The 17,507-nt window shown below is 39.0% G+C and overlaps 2 protein-coding genes across 15 annotated transcripts in view; both read right to left on the reverse strand.

Annotated features, from left to right (window-relative positions):
- Window positions 1–304: 304 nt before the first annotated feature.
- Window positions 305–13,579, reverse strand: fam131a (family with sequence similarity 131 member A). Of its 2 annotated transcripts, none has more exons than XM_038289295.1 (5): window positions 13,222–13,579; window positions 9,557–9,668; window positions 9,291–9,473; window positions 1,361–1,495; window positions 305–1,226 (listed from the first exon to the last, which is right to left on the reverse strand). In XM_038289295.1, exons 2-5 carry the CDS (start codon window positions 9,645–9,647, stop codon window positions 706–708), a joined length of 930 nt encoding a protein of 309 aa, XP_038145223.1. In that variant the 5' UTR covers window positions 9,648–9,668; window positions 13,222–13,579; the 3' UTR covers window positions 305–705. The 2 variants fall into 2 exon arrangements, with proteins under 2 accessions (XP_038145223.1, XP_038145222.1); XM_038289294.1 differs by lacking the exon at window positions 13,222–13,579 and adding an exon at window positions 9,844–10,124.
- A 2,481-nt stretch (window positions 13,580–16,060) lies between these two features.
- The window catches only part of eif4g1a (eukaryotic translation initiation factor 4 gamma, 1a), a 30,567-nt gene continuing 29,120 nt past the window's right edge, over window positions 16,061–17,507 (reverse strand). For all 13 annotated transcript variants that reach the window (XM_038289283.1, XM_038289280.1, XM_038289285.1 and 10 more), the window contains 2 exons: window positions 17,310–17,450; window positions 16,061–17,071 (listed from right to left, as the gene is read on the reverse strand). In XM_038289283.1, the coding sequence (XP_038145211.1) occupies window positions 16,890–17,071; window positions 17,310–17,450 (323 nt within the window). In that variant the 3' untranslated portion in view covers window positions 16,061–16,889. The remainder of the gene's footprint in view (window positions 17,072–17,309; window positions 17,451–17,507) is intronic.

Genomic DNA, 17,507 nt, shown 5'->3' on the forward strand with positions numbered 1-17,507 from the left:
ATCTGTAGTATCTCCCTTTATAGTACACTGGCCTGTATATGCGTTGTACATAAAGAAATACACAGATGACTCATTTACATGCTGTTGTACATAGGAGGGTTGCACACTTGGAGCTCAGCTGCCATTGTTATTTTTCAGAGAACATGAGATTGTTTTTGTACATGATGAAAACATTTAAAGAAAAATAAAATTATCGAAAACACTGAGAATTTCTTTCCTTTTTTTGTATTGTGTGTTTTAGTTTGTGCTGTGTTGTTGTTGTTGTTTTTTTGCTGCAGGGGCAAAAGAAAGTACCACCAGTCAATTTTGTTTCAAAAATCATATATATTTATATATGCAGGACACTCATGCTTTCCATATCAAACCCATGGTACACAGCATGACCTGGAAAATAAATCACACTACAAAACATCCATAGAAAACTGACAAATGAACAGCACATAGACTCTTCACCAAAATGTACAAAACTCGGTTTGAACAACAGCTTTACGTCCCCATTGAACTCTCTGACATGTATACTTTTTTATGGCAGCGATAACCTGTGAAAGGAGGTCAGAGAAAGGCCTGGAGGGGTGAGGGATGAAAAGCTCCCAGTGGAGGAGAGATGGAGAGAAAAGAAAAAGAAGGTTCACATTGTAATCGGAATAGATCTATGTCATATCAGAATCAACACCGACTCAGAAAGACATAAACAGAGACGACACATCACATCAAATACTCCTTCTTCTCTTCCTCTACCTCCTCCCTCTCCTCCTCCTCGTCAAAAGATGCCACTCCGGAAGACCTCCGGTCAGAGAAGAAGCCTCTGGGGCTGCAGTGCCAAACTCGCACCTCATGAAACACGCTGCCTTCCTCCTCCTCGTCCTCCTCATCCTCCTCTCCGGGGGACTCAGAGTGAGAGGTGGAGTAGCAGGAGTCAAACCTGCTGCTCCTGTTTCGGGCCCTCCACTCCGGCTTGCTGTGGAAGCAAACATCGCTGTGTTGTTGCTCCACCAGACCATTCAGCCGTTCTTCATCTTCCTCCAAGAATGGACACATGCAGCTGCTGCGGGAAGTAGGCGAGTCGTTCTGTAGGTCGTTATTTGTAGGAGGCCTCTCCTGGAAAGGGCCGCCGCTGCCGCCACTGCCGCTGATCCAGCCTACGGGGCCGATAGATGGTGGCACCTTGACGCCTTGGGTCTCATGGTGGCATGGCACTCCACTGATGGATTCGGACACAGCAGCGTCTGAGAAAGCATTAAACAGAACATCTAAACATGGGTGCGAGGAACTATGGGTGCAGAAAATGAGAAGATGAGCACTTTGTCAGTAGTGACACATGAAAACAGTGAGCGTTATATGATATGAGGATGATGGATACCTGGACTCTCTGTGGACATGGTGGTCTCTGCATTGGTGTGGGATTCTTCATAGTTGAAGTCGTCCTCATCATCATCATCTAGAGATGCCCAAGCACGCAGCTTGGCCTCAGCGATGGCGAATTGCTCAGCCACTCCTAGCAGAAATAAAAGCTTAGTCAATGTAAGCGTGACATCACCGACGCCCTCTGGGCCATGACTCTTCTGGGTAAAGGTCAAATTAAGGCTTAGTAGACTTTCAGGACTGTTATGGTACAGTTACAATATTTTTACAATATTCAGTCTTGCCATTGATTTCTTATGGATCTATGTCTAGAATTTGACTGAACCATTTTCACTAATACATATGAATTCAATCAGCCCTGGGGATCCTCCGTTCCAGTCTCAATACTACTTCATAGTAAGAAGGTTTTCCTCCATGGTATTTCTGTATTACATCTTTACATAAACTCGGACTAGCTTCCCTATTCCCAGAGATAAAAATCATTCCCAGAGCATGATGCTGCAACCTCAGGGTTTCAGTGAGGGGATGGTGTGTTACACTGTTACCTTACCACTACTCATTGAATTTTACATGTAAAACAAGAAATATAACTTTGTGCTAATCTGACCACAGTGCTTTTTTCTATGTTTCATGTGTCTCTTACATGGCTCTGAAAAACTGCAAATGGGAATTATTATGCCACTCTTCCAAAAAGGACTTATTTGTGCACAGCTAATCCTTTAAGCTCATCTAACAAAGATTTATGAGATGTTTAAATCTTGGAATAGAATTTCTTAAAAACAAAAAGCTTGTTTAAATAAATCCCACCAAAATATTCTCATCTAAGTATCGGGGAGCTCTCTGCAGTGTAAGTCAGAGGAAGAAAGGAAGTTATGCCCAGGGGTTGCCCATGGAGGTGGTGGCATTATGATATGGTCAGGCATCACATACACACATCAATTACCATTACGCTTTATTGAAGGGAACCTTCATGCAGAAAGATATCAGGACAAGATTCTCACCCCTATTTTTTGCCTTTTGTGTGCCAGCATCACATCTCCTTTCAACATGACAATGACAGACTTCATGTACATCTACATAGAATTCCTTCAAACAGAGCACATTAAGGTTTTGGACTGGCCTGCATATTGCCGTACATGTCCCCAATAGAGCTTCTTTGGGATGTTCTGGATGGACGTGACCATGTTCCAGTTCCAAGCAATGGAATAACATTGCACAGGCCACCATAGAAAATCTGATCAACTCCATGCAAAGAAAATGTGTTGCTCTGCAAGATGGGGCTGGTGGAATAACAAGTAAACTGTCCTTGACTGACACTGAAAATTAAGATTCCTCAATTTGACCCCTATAATTTTTAAAGGATTGTCAATCTGCAACAAACGGCCATACCAAAATGTTGGAAATGCCGATATGAAGGTCAGTAATTACTGCAAATATATTTTCAGTTTCTATGTATTTTATAACCCAAATATTCATAAAACTCTTTGTAATTTGTCCCAGAACATTTTATATTTTTGTTCACTGTATTTCTGAATGACAAAGGGAGCTTTAGAAAGAAGTAAATAGGCTGACTCCTGATGAAGTTCCCTAAAATGCAGTTTTGCAAGACCTATTACATCACACATAAAACATGATTTCTATATATGAACCTAAATACATTAACGGGGAACAGACACCATAATGCTTCTCAAAGCACCAGGACGTCTCTAATTGGTCTGCCCCAGCTGACTTGGCATGCAGCATTTTGGATGAATGTCCCTTATATATATAACAGCAAACATACAAGAGAAGAGAGGATTACTTTGTATTAATAAAAAAAGAATCAAAGCTGTTCTAAGTTGTCTGTGCAACATACAATACTGTGAAAACAGACTGGTTCTCTTGTCCACAGCTTTTACTGATAAATCACATCTGAATTCTTTATCAAATACATCTTTATAAAACCATTTTCAGATGATTATTTATTTAATAGTAAAGCTCTTTAAACCAACCTGGTCCGATTTAGAAAAAATTATTGACTGATAATCTAATATTTGGTAGCGGCACCTCTGTTGACATCAGCTGATTTGCAGGCTGTTGTAAATAACAGGCAGAGACTCCTTTACAACAGTGTGGATCAAATCTCAGTCACTCTCCTTTGAAGAATAATTCTAAATTTTCCTCACTGAAGATTATTCTTTGACACAGTATGGAAGCCCGTTTCCGCCACTCTGTAAAAAAAAAAAAAAAAAAAAACTATCTCATTATAATGAGATACTATCTCATTAAAATGAGATAGTATCTCAATATAATGAGATACTATCTCATTATAATGAGATAGTAACTCAATATAATGAGATAGTAACTCAATATAATGAGATAGTAACTCAATATAATGAGATACTATCTCATTATAATGAGATAGTATCTCAATATAATGAGATACTATCTCATTATAATGAGATAGTAACTCAATATAATGAGATAGTAACTCAATATAATGAGATAGTAACTCAATATAATGAGATAGTAACTCAATATAATGAGATAGTATCTCAATATAATGAGATACTATCTCATTATAATGAGATAGTATCTCATTATAATGAGATAGTATCTCAATATAATGAGATACTATCTCATTATAATGAGATACTATCTCATTATAATGAGATACTATCTCATTATAATGAGATAGTTTTTTTTTTTTTTTTACCAATTTTTTAAGTTAAAATTGAGTATTTTTGGTCAATAGCTCCCAGGTCATGTGACCTATTGATGCAAAATCAGTGTGAAATTGTTTTACTAGTCTCTGTAGATGGGGCACACTCATTTGTTTTTCATTTTAACTCTTTTTTTATTTTTTAGCAATTTTTTAAGTTAAAATTGAGTATTTTTGGTCAATAGCTCCCAGATCATGTGACCTATTGATGCAAAATCACTTGGAAATTGTTCTACTAGTCTCTGTAGATGGGGCACACTCATTTGATTTTCATTTTAATTCTTTTTTTTATTTTTTAGCAATTTTTTTAGTTAAAATTTAGTATTTTTGGTCAATAGCTCCCAGGTCATGTGACCTATTGACCCAAAATCAGAGTGAAATTGTTCTACTAGTCTCTGTAGATGGGGTACACTCATTTGTTTTTCATTTTAATTCTTTTTTTTTATTTTTTTTAACCAATTTTTTAAGTTAAAATTGAGTATTTTTGGTCAATAGCTCCCAGGTCATGTGACCTATTGACCCAAAATCAGTGTGAAATTGTTCTACTAGTCTCTGTAGATGGGGCACACTCATTTGTTTTGCATTTTAACTCTTTTTTTATTTTTTACCACATATGGACACCCTTATGCTTGAACATGGTGTTCGTTATGGACAATCCATGACGAGCACAGAAGTCCAACAACAGAACACCACTCGAGTTCAGATCGGGGCGACCATTCCTCCCAACCATGCCCCTCCAGGTCTCACTGTCATTGCCCACGTGAGCGTTGAAGTCTCCCAGCAGAACAAGGGAGTCCCCAGGAGGGGCACCCTCCAGTTCTCCCTCTAAGGACTCCAAGAAGGGTGGGTAATCTGAACTGTTGTTTGGCCCGTTAGCACAGACAACAGTCAGAACCCGTCCCCCCACCCTTAGGCGGAGCCCTCTCGTTCACCGGGATTAACCCCAACGTACAGGCACCGAGATGGGGGGCAACAAGTATGCCCACTCCTGCCAAGCGCCTGTCACTGTGGGCAACTCCAGAGTGGAAGTATGTCCAGCCCCTCTATAGGAGACTGGTTCCAGAACCAGAACCATACGTCAGGTGAGACAGACTATTTCTAGCCGGAACCTCTCAGCCTCACACACTAGCTCCGGTCCCTTCCCACCAGCGAGGTGACATTCCACATCCCAAGAGCCAGCTTCTGCAGCCAAAGAACGGACCACCAGGGTCCCCTCCCCCGGCCAACACACATTGCATACGACCCTTATGGCCCCTCTCACGGGTGGTGGGCCCATGTAAGGGGGGACCCAACAATTCACACTGATTTTGGGTCAATAGGTCACATGACCTGGGAGCTATTGACCAAAAATACTCAATTTTAACTTAAAAAATTGGTAAAAAAAATAAAAAGAGTTAAAATGAAACATAAATGAGTGTGTCCCATCTACAGAGACTAGTAGAACCATTTCACACTGATTTTGGGTCAATAGGTCACATGACCTGGGAGCTATTGACGAAAAATACTCAATTTTAACTAAAAAAATTGGTAAAAAAAATAAAAAAGAGTTAAAATGCAAAACAAATGAGTGTGCCCCATCTACAGAGACTAGTAGAACAATTTCACACTGATTTTGCATCAATAGGTCACATGACCTGGGAGCTATTGACCAAAAATACTCAATTTTAACTTAAAAATTGGTAAAAAATAAAAAAAAAACTATCTCAATATAATGAGATAGTAACTCAATATAATGAGATAGTAACTCAATATAATGAGATAGTAACTCAATATAATGAGATAGTATCTCAATATAATGAGATAGTATCTCATTATAATGAGATAGTAACTCAATATAATGAGATAGTAACTCAATATAATGAGATACTATCACATTATATTGAGTTACTATCTCATTATATTGAGATAGTTTTTTTTTTTTTTTTTTACAGAGTGGCGGAAACGGGCTTCCATAACACAGCCTCTCCAAAAGCTTTTCTTTTTTTTTATCAGATTTTTTGAGTGGACCTGGTCGTGTATCCCTTAGAGCAGGACTACCCAAGTCAGCCCTGAGGGCCGCTGTCCTGCAGGTTTTAGAGGTTTCCCTGCTTCAGCACAGCTGATTTCTATTGATAGTTGATTAACAAGATTTCACTGAACTGCAATAATCAGAATCAGCTGTGCCAAAGCAGGGAAACCTCTAGACCAGGGGTTCTTAACCCTGGTTCCCAGGGCCAACTGTCCTTCATGTTTTAGATGTGTCTCTACTCAAGCACACCTGATTCGAATGACTGCCTTTTCTCCTCAACAGCCCTCAAATGCTGCAAAAGCCTGGTAATTATCTTTTCAGCCAGGACAGGTTTATGGTGGCAGGGAAGCACCTAAAACATGTAAGACACTGGGCCTTGGGGACCAGGGTTAAGAAATCCTTCTTCAGACGCTCAAAGGCCGACTTTGGGCAGCACTACATCAATATCTCTTTGGATAACCAAGATTTAGAAACTTAGTCTTATGATCAACATAAGACCAACCCACATTATGGCATTTGCTTTCAGGATTTCTGCAGGTCTCATCTGTTCATCAGTTTCATTGGGCCATTTAGGTTTTCAGGGCACTGGAACTAAAACCTTTTCAATGCCTATTCACTTTTGCCTCATCAGTCTGTGGAATATTTTTTCTTTCTCACTTTTTAACCATGAATTTCATCTAAACTCGTTCCACATCAATAGTTGTCAGAAACCCTGATTTTATCTGTTCTTAAATTATTATTATTATCTTTTTTTTATTGACTATTGTTTCTCTTTGAGACCGTTTAGGCTATTTTATGACCTACCGTATTTTGACTCAGATTTCATAAGCAGTGGTTCTCAATCCTGTTTCTCAAGTACCAGTGGCCTGTGAGTCTTAGGTGTCTCCTTGCTTCCACACTCCTGATTTAATTGAATCAGCCATCTGCAGCACTTGATGGCTGCTGAGAAGTCTGTTGCTGTGTTCGAATCCGGCAGCTGCGTCCACCTAAGGCCAGATTCGTCTGCCAATTATGTTACAGCATGGACCCATGGTCTCTTCAGATTCAAAGACTCCCTCGTATGCAGCCAACATGCAGCCTTCTTAGCGTCCAGTTGGAAGGACAGGACCATTGCATCCTCCATAGCCTAGTGCATCACATGATTCATTGCGAGTCCAACCAAGATAGCTGCTCCATGCTCAGAAGAAGAAGGGAAATGGTGCCGAACAATGGTGAATATTGCAAGTCAGTTTAGTCTGTTGGGAGCGCCTAGGGCTTCCCCCAACAGAGCTGGAGGAGGTGTCTGCGGAGAGGGAAGTCTGGGAGTCTCTGCTTAGTCTGCTGCCCCCGCGACCCGGTTCTGGATAAAACGGGAGACGACGAGTTTGAGTACGAGTTTAACATAATACAAGTATGTGAATAGTTCCACTGAAATGAATGAAAATGGTTATTGAGTCATATATGTGGCGGGTAATATTTGGTTTATTGAAAGATTTTATCTGTCCCTGTGTAAATGGGTTTGGCACAGATTATAAATATCTGCAGAGTGGAAACTACAATCTGATATCTGTGACAACAGTACTCCTGCTGAAGATCCCAAAAAATGAAATGATCATACAGAACAGAAGTGATAAGTTCAGCATCCATTCTTTGCCTGCTTTGTGAGTCAACAGTCAGGGTTGCTAGGCGACAGAGCTTACCCTGAGTGAGAATAGGAGAAGGCTAGACCTGTTTTGAACCATAGCTGAACTTTTCTGGACTCATTTTTTTTTTTTTTTTTTTTTTTTTAAAAAGGACCCAGGTGATGTAGTGTGACTATTAAGATCTGTATGACAATGTAAAAAATGTAATTGTGCAAGAAAAAAAAAAAAAGATATCTGTGAGAGGGAAAATATTTCTTCCTAGCACTGAATAATCTAGGATACAATCCATTGTGGTTAGATTTAATAAATATTTCTTTCTGAGAGATAAATAAGGTATATTGGTGCTACAGCAAGACTTTTACAGACCGGCTTTATCAGTTATCTAATTGGTTAAAGCTAATAAGTTTAGGACCAATTGTTTAATGTTGCAAGCATCTGTGCTTTAAACTTTTTCAGAAATATCTCTATACGGTTAAATAAAACAACCAGCCAACATTTGCCACTATGTTAGGTAATTACCAGCGTGACTGACTTGTTTAAAATAAAGAAATAATTATTTTAACCCTTATTTGATGTCTTTATTTTAGTAATTTATTTCTTCTGCAGGTTGAATGTCTGTACAGTATAGATAGTCAAATGAACGATGAAGTCGCAGGACCCACCAGTTTAAAGAATTGCTTTAAGTCTGATATTGATTAAAAAAAAAACTATACAAATATATATATATATATATATATATATATATATATATATATATATATATATATATAAAACAGAATATGCTAAACTACCTTTTTTATTATTTTTACATGATTGTGTTTGAGTGATCACTTATTTTATTAGACTTAGAAGTGAAATCTTTTAAAGCCCACATTGTTTTCTCGGCATTCAAATTTTCATTTCATTATTCAGAGAAGTTCATGGTTACTGTTTAAAGATAGTCTATTAACAGAATATGATCATATTCTGTTAATATATAATATTAGATAATAATCCTCTGGTTGCCTTGAAAGTGGCACAGACGTAATCAGCTGCCAGTAAAAGGAAAAACAATAACTCTGTCGCTGCTTTTAGTTTTAAATGCTCGCAGTGAGGTAACCTTTAGGCATTTTGCTGCATTAATTAGGCTATCAAGAAGAAGAGACTTCATAATGCATGTGATGTACGCTTGCTTCGTCTGCTCCCTGCTCTCCTCCCCCTCACATTATCTCCTCATCAAGCTGCAGCGATGTCACCGGCGCCAGAAAGGATGAGTCACAGCAAAAACAACAAGCGCTGCTGTACCGTTGGTGGGCAGTGAAGTGTTCTGAGAGTGTGTCTAATAGGCCACCCTCTGCTGCTAAGACAAGCCAGTGGCCAACGGATCCTGCCACAGGGTGGGGCCTTCCACGAGGAAACAGGAGTTTTGAAGGGATTAGTCTCATGACAGAAGGTGGGCGCCGGTCACAAGATGATGCTGTAGTTAAAACCATGCTAAGTAACGGGATGCACATGTACACTCAGATAGACATGTAACTAGTTTACTTTAAAAACTAAATTTGAACTAGGAAACCCTCTTGTTTCTCTGAGGGTCAGAGCGGGGAAAAGTGGTGAATACCTGCAGCAAACCGAGCCTCCTTCTCCCCTTCAGTCAGACGACAGTAAGAGTTGAACTGGGAGTGAGCTCCTGGTGGAGGACCTGTAGGTTTAGGCCACCCTTTCCACTCTATGAGGTGGGCCACCCGGCCCTGAGCCAGGGAAGTGGGTTTTGTCACATGGTCCCTCACTGCCTGAGAGATGCCTGGATGAAACAGAGATGTAGAGGTCAGAAACCTGATTTGTAACTCCATTGTTTGATAATAGAATCAAAAAAAGTTTTCTCACCATTTAGTGAAGATCTGGCAAGCGCCGCAAATTCATGGATGCCGACACTTTTCCTGGAGTCTGCTGGAGATTTTCCTGACTTCGGAATCATTTCACTCTCTTTAAATCTCACCTGTAATAAACAGGGAATTTTAGAATACAGTGCATATTTATTTTCTGCATTAGGGCACACGGTCTACTTGATCTACTTCAGCAAAAAAGGTGTCAACTTATCAACATACCCTACATATGCAGTTTTTAAAAAAACAACATATGAATATACAGCAGTAATAAAAACAAGCTGTTACCTCTGTGTAAAATTGTCCAACCTCTTCCACTCTTTGCCCCTCCATACTTTCAGTCCTCCTAAAGCTGAATGTCATGGCAGACAGTCGGAGAAGGTTTCAGAGCGCTGTAAGCTCACACAACTGAACATCCATGCTCCGCTTTGCTAGTCTAAACAACCAGTCAGACAAGCAGACAGCAATGCCCTAAATTTGCTGCACAGATGCTGCTAAAGCCACAGTAAGCCGGTGAAACCGGTTCGAGTGGTCATGGGTGGAGGGAGCAGAGGGCTTGGGCAGCAGTCTCCATTGGGTTGAGAAGACATATGGCGTGTGGGTAAAGCAGTTCCAGCTGGGCGTGCTCACGGCAAAGCCACTGATTGAAACCGATACTGCTACCTAATGAACTCTCTGCCCACAAAAGGCAAACCCACATGGCCATTTAGATCAGTTAAACCGAGACAAAAAAAATGTCCTGTTTCTAGAACTTTTAACAAGCTGGAGACATGTCCCTGGAGCAAACATGCATGACTTAACAGATATTGTTAAGCAGATTGGCTCCTAAAGAAGCTAAGAAAGAAAATCTTTCTGGCGGTGCTAAAAGGCTTATTCTGAAGTCAAGCATGACAGAAAATGAGAGCAAACAGGCAGATGGGGAAATCCATGAGGAAGTGATATGAAGGTGGAAACTGTTTCAGCAGCTCAGGTGACAGTCAACACTCCCCAGAGGAGAGATTCAGCTTGAAAAACACACCCATAAGACAAGGCTCATGTTGAATGCTGACAAACACAGAAGGAAGTGGAGCTTTGAAAGGCCCCCTCCTGAGATTCAGAGACACAGATTTCAGCACCACGGACAGCTCAGCGCTGTGTGCTTCCTACATATTTCATTTGATTTGATTGCAGATATGTCAGTTATTTGGCCAAGTAAAGAAGTGAAACAATCCAGTCATTAAACATAACTAAAGCTGTACTGATTTTATCTACATATCGACAGTACAAAGAAATGTACTTTAGTTTGTAAAGTCTTTTTTAAACAAATTCATTAAAATAACTAGAGAAGCAAAGCAGCAAATTTCTCCCTGACAAATTCTGACATCCACCTTTAGTTAATACCTTTATACACTGAGTGTTTCCAAAAACGTAACCTATTTAATACACACATCACAGTTCACATTTTTGATTTTGGGGCTAAAAAGTTACACTTTTGTTTATACTTGGTTGAGTCATAGTTCTTTTTTTGTGAAAATAAATAAATTAAAAAATTCACTTTTTTTCAGTTGAGCGTGAAAATGAGAACACAATGAAAATATGAAGAAAATAAATTAATTTACTTTTAATGTTAAATCATAAACAACCAATGTTGTATATGATTTGATACATTATATTGTTTTTGCTTTAATAAAGATGAGTTTTATTTTGTTCCTAAGGTGATGCAAGTTTTTATATTAAGTTTTAATTTGACAAGGATCTTAAACTGTCCAGGACATTTGTGTGACTAATTGTCAAAGCTATGAAATTAAGCATGTTTTATGGCATGCTGCATTTGATTTATTTCTTTTTATTCTAAAAGAACCTAATATTTCCCCATTTTCTAACTTTTACTTTTCAAATGTAAATAAAAATAATAGAAAAACCACTTGTGTATTTGAGATTTAAATGTTAAATTATTAATTATTTTCTAAAATGATTTAGGTTTCAGTGAATTTTGTCTGTGTTCTTTGTTTATTATTTGGGAATTAAAACTCTTACTGAGGGGTCCATGTCATTATTGTCATCACTAGTTAACCTCTCTGAAGACCATAGAGAAGCAAAGTTGTTGATCTTTACATTAAAAATAAAAACTGAAATATTTACTCAAACTTCAGGGGTCTTTTTTACCTTTTGATAGACTTATGTTTAATTTTAAGATTTTTATTTTGCTTAGCTGTTTTTTAATTTGATACCTTTGATATTCTTTATATTTGTAACGTTTTGTACCAGCATTTTATACTTCATCACAAATGATACGATTTTACATGTTTGTAGTCGGGCTAAACAATATGTATGCACTAACATTGAGTACTAAGTGTTAATTTAATAAAATACTGATTTTGAATTTTTTATTTAAAAAATATGTATATATAAAAATAAAAATCCTTTAAGTACCTTGCTGATGAACAGTGAAGCAACATCCCTGTCAACAGGTGCATGAGTCTTACTGAACGTTTCCTGAATATTACAGAAAACATCTGATTTCAGTGATTGCCTCAGTGTTGCTCATCAAAATTTTTGTTCATTAGCTCCATCATCAGGATATATATATATATATATATATATATATATATATATATATATATATATATATATATATATATATATCAAAATCAATGGCACGATAGAGAGTTTTTGTCATTTATAATTACTTTTATCAGTTTATTTATTTATTTATTTTACTGGCAACTGATAGTTTTTCTGTCTATAATGGAAGGATAAGTAAACTTTCAAGCACAGCTGTATTTAGGCATTTCAGTTATTATGTCCTAACCTGCTCAAAGACATAAAACAATAGTGTTAAAGGAAATGTGTTAAATAGATCCAACAGATGCCACCATTGTATCAATGTCTGGTAGGTAGTTAACTGTAATTGCAACCACCTAGTTGTTCTGTGCATGTTTGGAATAAAGCTTTACACCCTCCCTCCTCCATAAAGGACCACATTTTCCTAAATCCAGCCCTTTTCTTTATTTTAATTAAAAGTTACAGACTGGCAAATTCTTTTTAGTGAATTATGAAATTATTTGCTGAAAAAATAAACATGGCAAAACATGTATGATGCGTTTATGCTATGGAGTCTTCACATCACCTCCCACTGCAGATTGAGCCCAGTGTCTCTGATCAGTTGAGCTAATTAAGCCAAGCAAATTGGATTTGTGACTGCAGCAAAAAAAAAAAAAACACTTGTTTTCTGCATCATTTCTCCCCATCTACCTTAAATACCCTCTCAGACAAATGCCCTTCCTCCTGGCACCTCTGGACACTCATTTTGACTTCTATGACCAACAAGTGGGAGGATGAAGCCACTTTGCCCGCAGCTCTGTGAATGAAGTGAAGCTGCAGTGCAGAATGCACACTTATTGAGGGTTTTTCTTTTTTTTCCCCCCTCCTGGAAATGGTGCATTCAAGCAGCAGAAGCGAGACGCTCACAGCTGAATAACGCATCAATCCGCCATTGATGAGCGCAGCTCTGCAGTCTGCAATTATGATGGAGTGGAAATAAAACGATGGAAAGGTGAGCAGAAGCCTGTGAAGTCTCAATCTGCATACCAATAGTTCCATACCTGCACCAGATAAAACAGATCTCCTTTATGAGCCTCCTTCTTATTCCCATCACAGCTGCTCCTCTTTTTCTCGGCCACCTACCTGGAAGTGTGACCGCGGCGGCTCATGGTTATTGCGCTTAATTGTCTCCCGATCCGATCAACAGATGATACCGAGGGGTTTGTTCTCCAGCTGCGGCGAAGCAGAGGCGCTACAGCGACCGAAACATGTCCGTAACTCCAAGGTTCACAGGCTGCGCTTCATCCCCCCCAGCTACTGCGCACCATTTGTTGGTCTGTGTATGGGTTGCATATAGGCTGAAGGATGTCCAAATGTCTCCCGATGGCGAGCGTCATCAGCGCAAGGCGGTGCCGTCTCCTCTCCGCCCCCACCTCCTCCTCTATGTGCCTCCAAAGATCCAGAAAGCTGCAGATTCAGTCCAACAATCACTGCTACATGCTGCTGTCAGAGGGCTTCAGACATCTGCAGTCGCTCAGTAAACAACTAGAAAAAAAAAACATTTATACACACATACAGGATAGTCTGTGTGTGGAAAATTACTGACATCTGAAAGGTCAATAAGTTGGATTTTCTTTTAGAGTGGGTAGTATGTGCAATAATTTCTACAAATGAGATCAAATGTACAAGTCATATACAAAGGTTTGATTTTTTTTTTATTCTATTTGGAGTATTATATTTAACTGCATACAATTAAATGTCTTTTTATAGTTATTGCTGATTAAAGTCCCAGAAAAACCTCTTCATGTTAAATTCAGGCTTAAAGTAGTCCTTGAAAGGTCATTGGAGACATGGGTCAGTCTGCTAAACACAAAAAGATATGAAAATCTCCCTAATCCTTTCTTTTGACGCCCCACTGAACCATTTCATTTTTCTGTAATTCTGCTAATTAAAACAACTAAATAGTTTTCTTATTGCAACACATATGTAGGATGAACCAACTATTGCAGTTAGTTTTCCTACCGCATGGAATCCACCGCCCACCTCAACTAACCTGCTATGTTTAATTAGACATAAAGCATTAGTCTGGTCTTCTAAAGTAACATTCTCAGATTCGGTTAATGTTTTTGTGTTTGAGAAGCAGGGAGATGAACAGTATTATCCAGACAGAAGGCAACAGTTCTGAGGATATTTTTTTTTGTAGCAGCAGCTACAAATTAAATAGATTTTCCTGAGAGATTATTCCAGTTATTACCATGGCATAGCTAAAGGGAGTTTCTGATTATGGAGTGGGGATTTCCAATTTGGTGGAGATTTAGAGAATCTTCCTTTAAAACAACCAGAAACATGCTATGAGATGCATTTCTTGTAATTTTCAGGATACATGTATAATGGATGAGGTGTCAGTTATTATATAGATTTAAGGATGACAACTTGCCTTAAATGGAAATGCTCTAATTTTCCTTCTGTAATGGAACAATAATCCCAAACCCACTAGGGTGGTGTGCTGATTAAGCGAGTTATTGTTGATGTGGTCCAACTATTTTATATCACTACCTGCTTTAATCACGTTTTTATCTTTACTCACTTTTCTTTTTTAATTAATGTAAAGCACTTTGAATTGTCTTTGTATTATAGTTTGCGATAGAAATAAACTAACCTTGCCTGTTTAAGATCAGGAAATTATACTGTATTCCAACAGTTGCTGTTTCAGTCTTCTGAAGAGGATGCTCTTTATGAACAACATGGGGGTTTCCTCTTCAGAAGACTGAGGCTGAATCCCAAACCACCCCCTATCAGGTGTCACTCCCAGTGAAGTCTCAGTCGGAGCTGTGGAAGGTGCCTTGATTGAAGGTGAGGGGTATGAACGAGAATGGGATGGCCACTTCCCTCCAACGGAAAAGGAAAGCAGTCGTTGCTATGGCAACACAGTGAAGCCCCATGTGCGTGGCTGTAGCTCTGTGGCACAGATTAGCATAACATTAAATATTTGCCCCTTTCTTAAAACAAATGTATACGGTCAAATAAACCAGTTCAAACAGGACGGTTCACTGGCCCGATCCACTACGGGGTTTGGGATGGCGCTTCATGTGGCAGAGCCACTGCAGGAATGCACAAAGGGTTAGTGTTTAGGGGCTGGTTTGGGATTGGGTTTGAGACACTAGTAGATTGAGATTCTGTACTAAACAGGCTACTACGACTGTTCAGTACAGTCGATATTTACATGTTTACTTTTTTGGGCTCAAAGTATTTTTGATTCGAACTGAAAACTTGTGGGGAGATATTAAACTACTGTTTGAGGAAAAACCAGGAAATGTTAAGGAATCGGGAAAATCCCATCACCTATGGCCTGAATAGGCTACTTGATCAGTTTCCAAAAGTTGGTCGGATCCATGCAAAATAAATGTGAAGCAGTTCTCAGTGCTTGAATATCCATGTTCAGTTTAAGAATTTAATATGATGGCATTATGCACACTTTGCAAAAGAAAAAATGGACAAGGAAGCAGAGCTGATGTTTCATTCTCCTGCAGTTGCTCTAGTTTACACAGAACCATCAGCTTCAAATGATTAGTATAAAATCGCCTTCAATCAAACTACGTAGATAGAGGAATTCAACATATTTCAAGACTCAAACTCTGCACAGCAACTTAAGTCATTTATTGTAATGTTTCTGTCGCCTCATTCTTCCAGTTTCCGATGCAAAAGAAGCAATCATTTCTTAAATAAAGAAAGCAACAAAAAAAAAAAAAAAAGATATTTACAAAATTGAAATAAAACTAATAATCATTGAATTATCTAAAGCACCTCTCTGCATCCGGACAACTGTGGTTTCGGCTGGAAAATGAGACACTGCAATTACATCAGAAATTCATAGTTTCTGAAAAAAATAAAACAGAAAAAGTTCATCATTATATATTTACAGAAAGGTCCTGAAATTAGTTTCCACTTGAAGTAGAAAAGGCTTCCGGATCATTTCTGTGTCGTTTTTTTTTTTTTTTTTACCCCTCCCCCCATTGTATATATTTCATTTTATCAAGTCATTTTTTTTCTGCAGATTTCAAGTTTTCTAAAGGTGATTGGGTCACTAAGTGTCAGGTAAAAGTAGAGAAGAGGTAAAGATGAAGAGTCAGTCAGTGTGATTCACTACCGGGGATGGGAAAGGATGGCTTAGAGGAAGCATTAAGACCATCCCCCTGTAGTCAAAGTCAACATTGGCTCTCTGTAAGCTCATGACGGGAAACAGGAAGAGAAAAAATAGACAACCTTTGCATTAAAAACTCCCTCTGTCCAATTAAGTCCAAGTCCTTAATGTCAAACATTTTGTCCTCTGAAGCACACTTCTATCATGCTGCACGCTCCAGTTAAGGACAGATGAGGCCCATGAGTCAGGCAACCCACCACACCACACACCCTGCGGTTGCTTCTTGCAGGTCAGAGGATATCAGGCAGAATAGTCTACAATGAAAAAGCAGCCAGTTGGTTTGTGTTACTGTGATAAAAAAAAAAAAAAGAGGGGGTTTGTAGTGATGTGTGAATTTCTCACACGTCATTAACAAGCAGTCCTGCCGAGCATGTTTTCAAGTTTATTTCATGAGGACACTTGCTGTGTAAAGCAGGAGAGGAGGGAAGGGAGAAATGATTGTTTTTCAGAGTTCATCCCTCAAAGAAAACAAAAAGGAAAAAATAAAGATTTATCCTCATTGAGGATTCATTTGAGTCTGCCACTCTGGGCTTAATATACTGTCTCCTACTCCTCTCAGTTGCCTGAAGACCCTCGTCTTGATCATGGCAGGACTTCTTTAATCACTTCCTTAGTCCTTGTCAGACTCCTCTTCGGCATTGCGGAGGAAGGTGAAGAAGCCGGTGACGGATTTCAAGGCCACACCTTTGCCCGTTTGCTCTGCTGGATCTTTGCTGCTCTCCCACTTGTAGAAGACCTCTTCTTCGATCACGTCCTCATCGTAGAGGGTGTTGAAGAACATTAGCAGCAGGCCTGCAGAAACAAAGCAGAGGTCAGTGTCCACATTCAGAGCTCAGAGACTGCTGCAGGCAGGTACAAAAAACTATTACAAGAAACATCCGGTTGCTTTTGAACTTGGCTAAAAACAATGGACCATCTTTTTTTTTTTGCACAACACCAGAATAACCAAGTTGACAACATTTGCTATCAGGACCCTCCAATAAAGGTTTTTTACTGCAAAATCATAAAGGGGAAAAAAAAAAGAACTTACTAGCAGGCTGTTCCATATGCACCATGAGGGCCTGGAGGGCATAGAGGGCTTGTAGCGCCTTCTCCTCGTCACAGAGGTACCTCTGCAGCAGACTGGCTCTCTGTTTGATCTGCAGGTCATCCACCTTGTATGGGTTGTCACCTAAATTGTCGTAAAGAATATACTTCTTATCACAATGGCTGCCAGTACAGTGTGTGC

This window comes from Cyprinodon tularosa, unplaced genomic scaffold (genome assembly GCF_016077235.1).
Source record: "Cyprinodon tularosa strain WSP-4 unplaced genomic scaffold, ASM1607723v1 ctg267, whole genome shotgun sequence".
Taxonomy (NCBI): domain Eukaryota; kingdom Metazoa; phylum Chordata; class Actinopteri; order Cyprinodontiformes; family Cyprinodontidae; genus Cyprinodon; species Cyprinodon tularosa.

What these genes read in the sequence shown, in the direction of transcription:
- fam131a (XM_038289294.1), bottom strand. Translation starts at nt 9,918, where the DNA reads ATGACATTCAGCTTTAGGAGGACTGAAAGTATGGAGGGGCAAAGAGTG. An exon ending in TGCCAGATCTTCACTAAATG is followed by an intron (nt 9,474 to 9,556) that starts GTGAGAAAACTT and finishes TGTTTCATCCAG; the next exon opens with GCATCTCTCAGGCAGTGAGG. An exon ending in CATGTCCACAGAGAGTCCAG is followed by an intron (nt 1,227 to 1,360) that starts GTATCCATCATC and finishes ATGCTTTCTCAG; the next exon opens with ACGCTGCTGTGTCCGAATCC.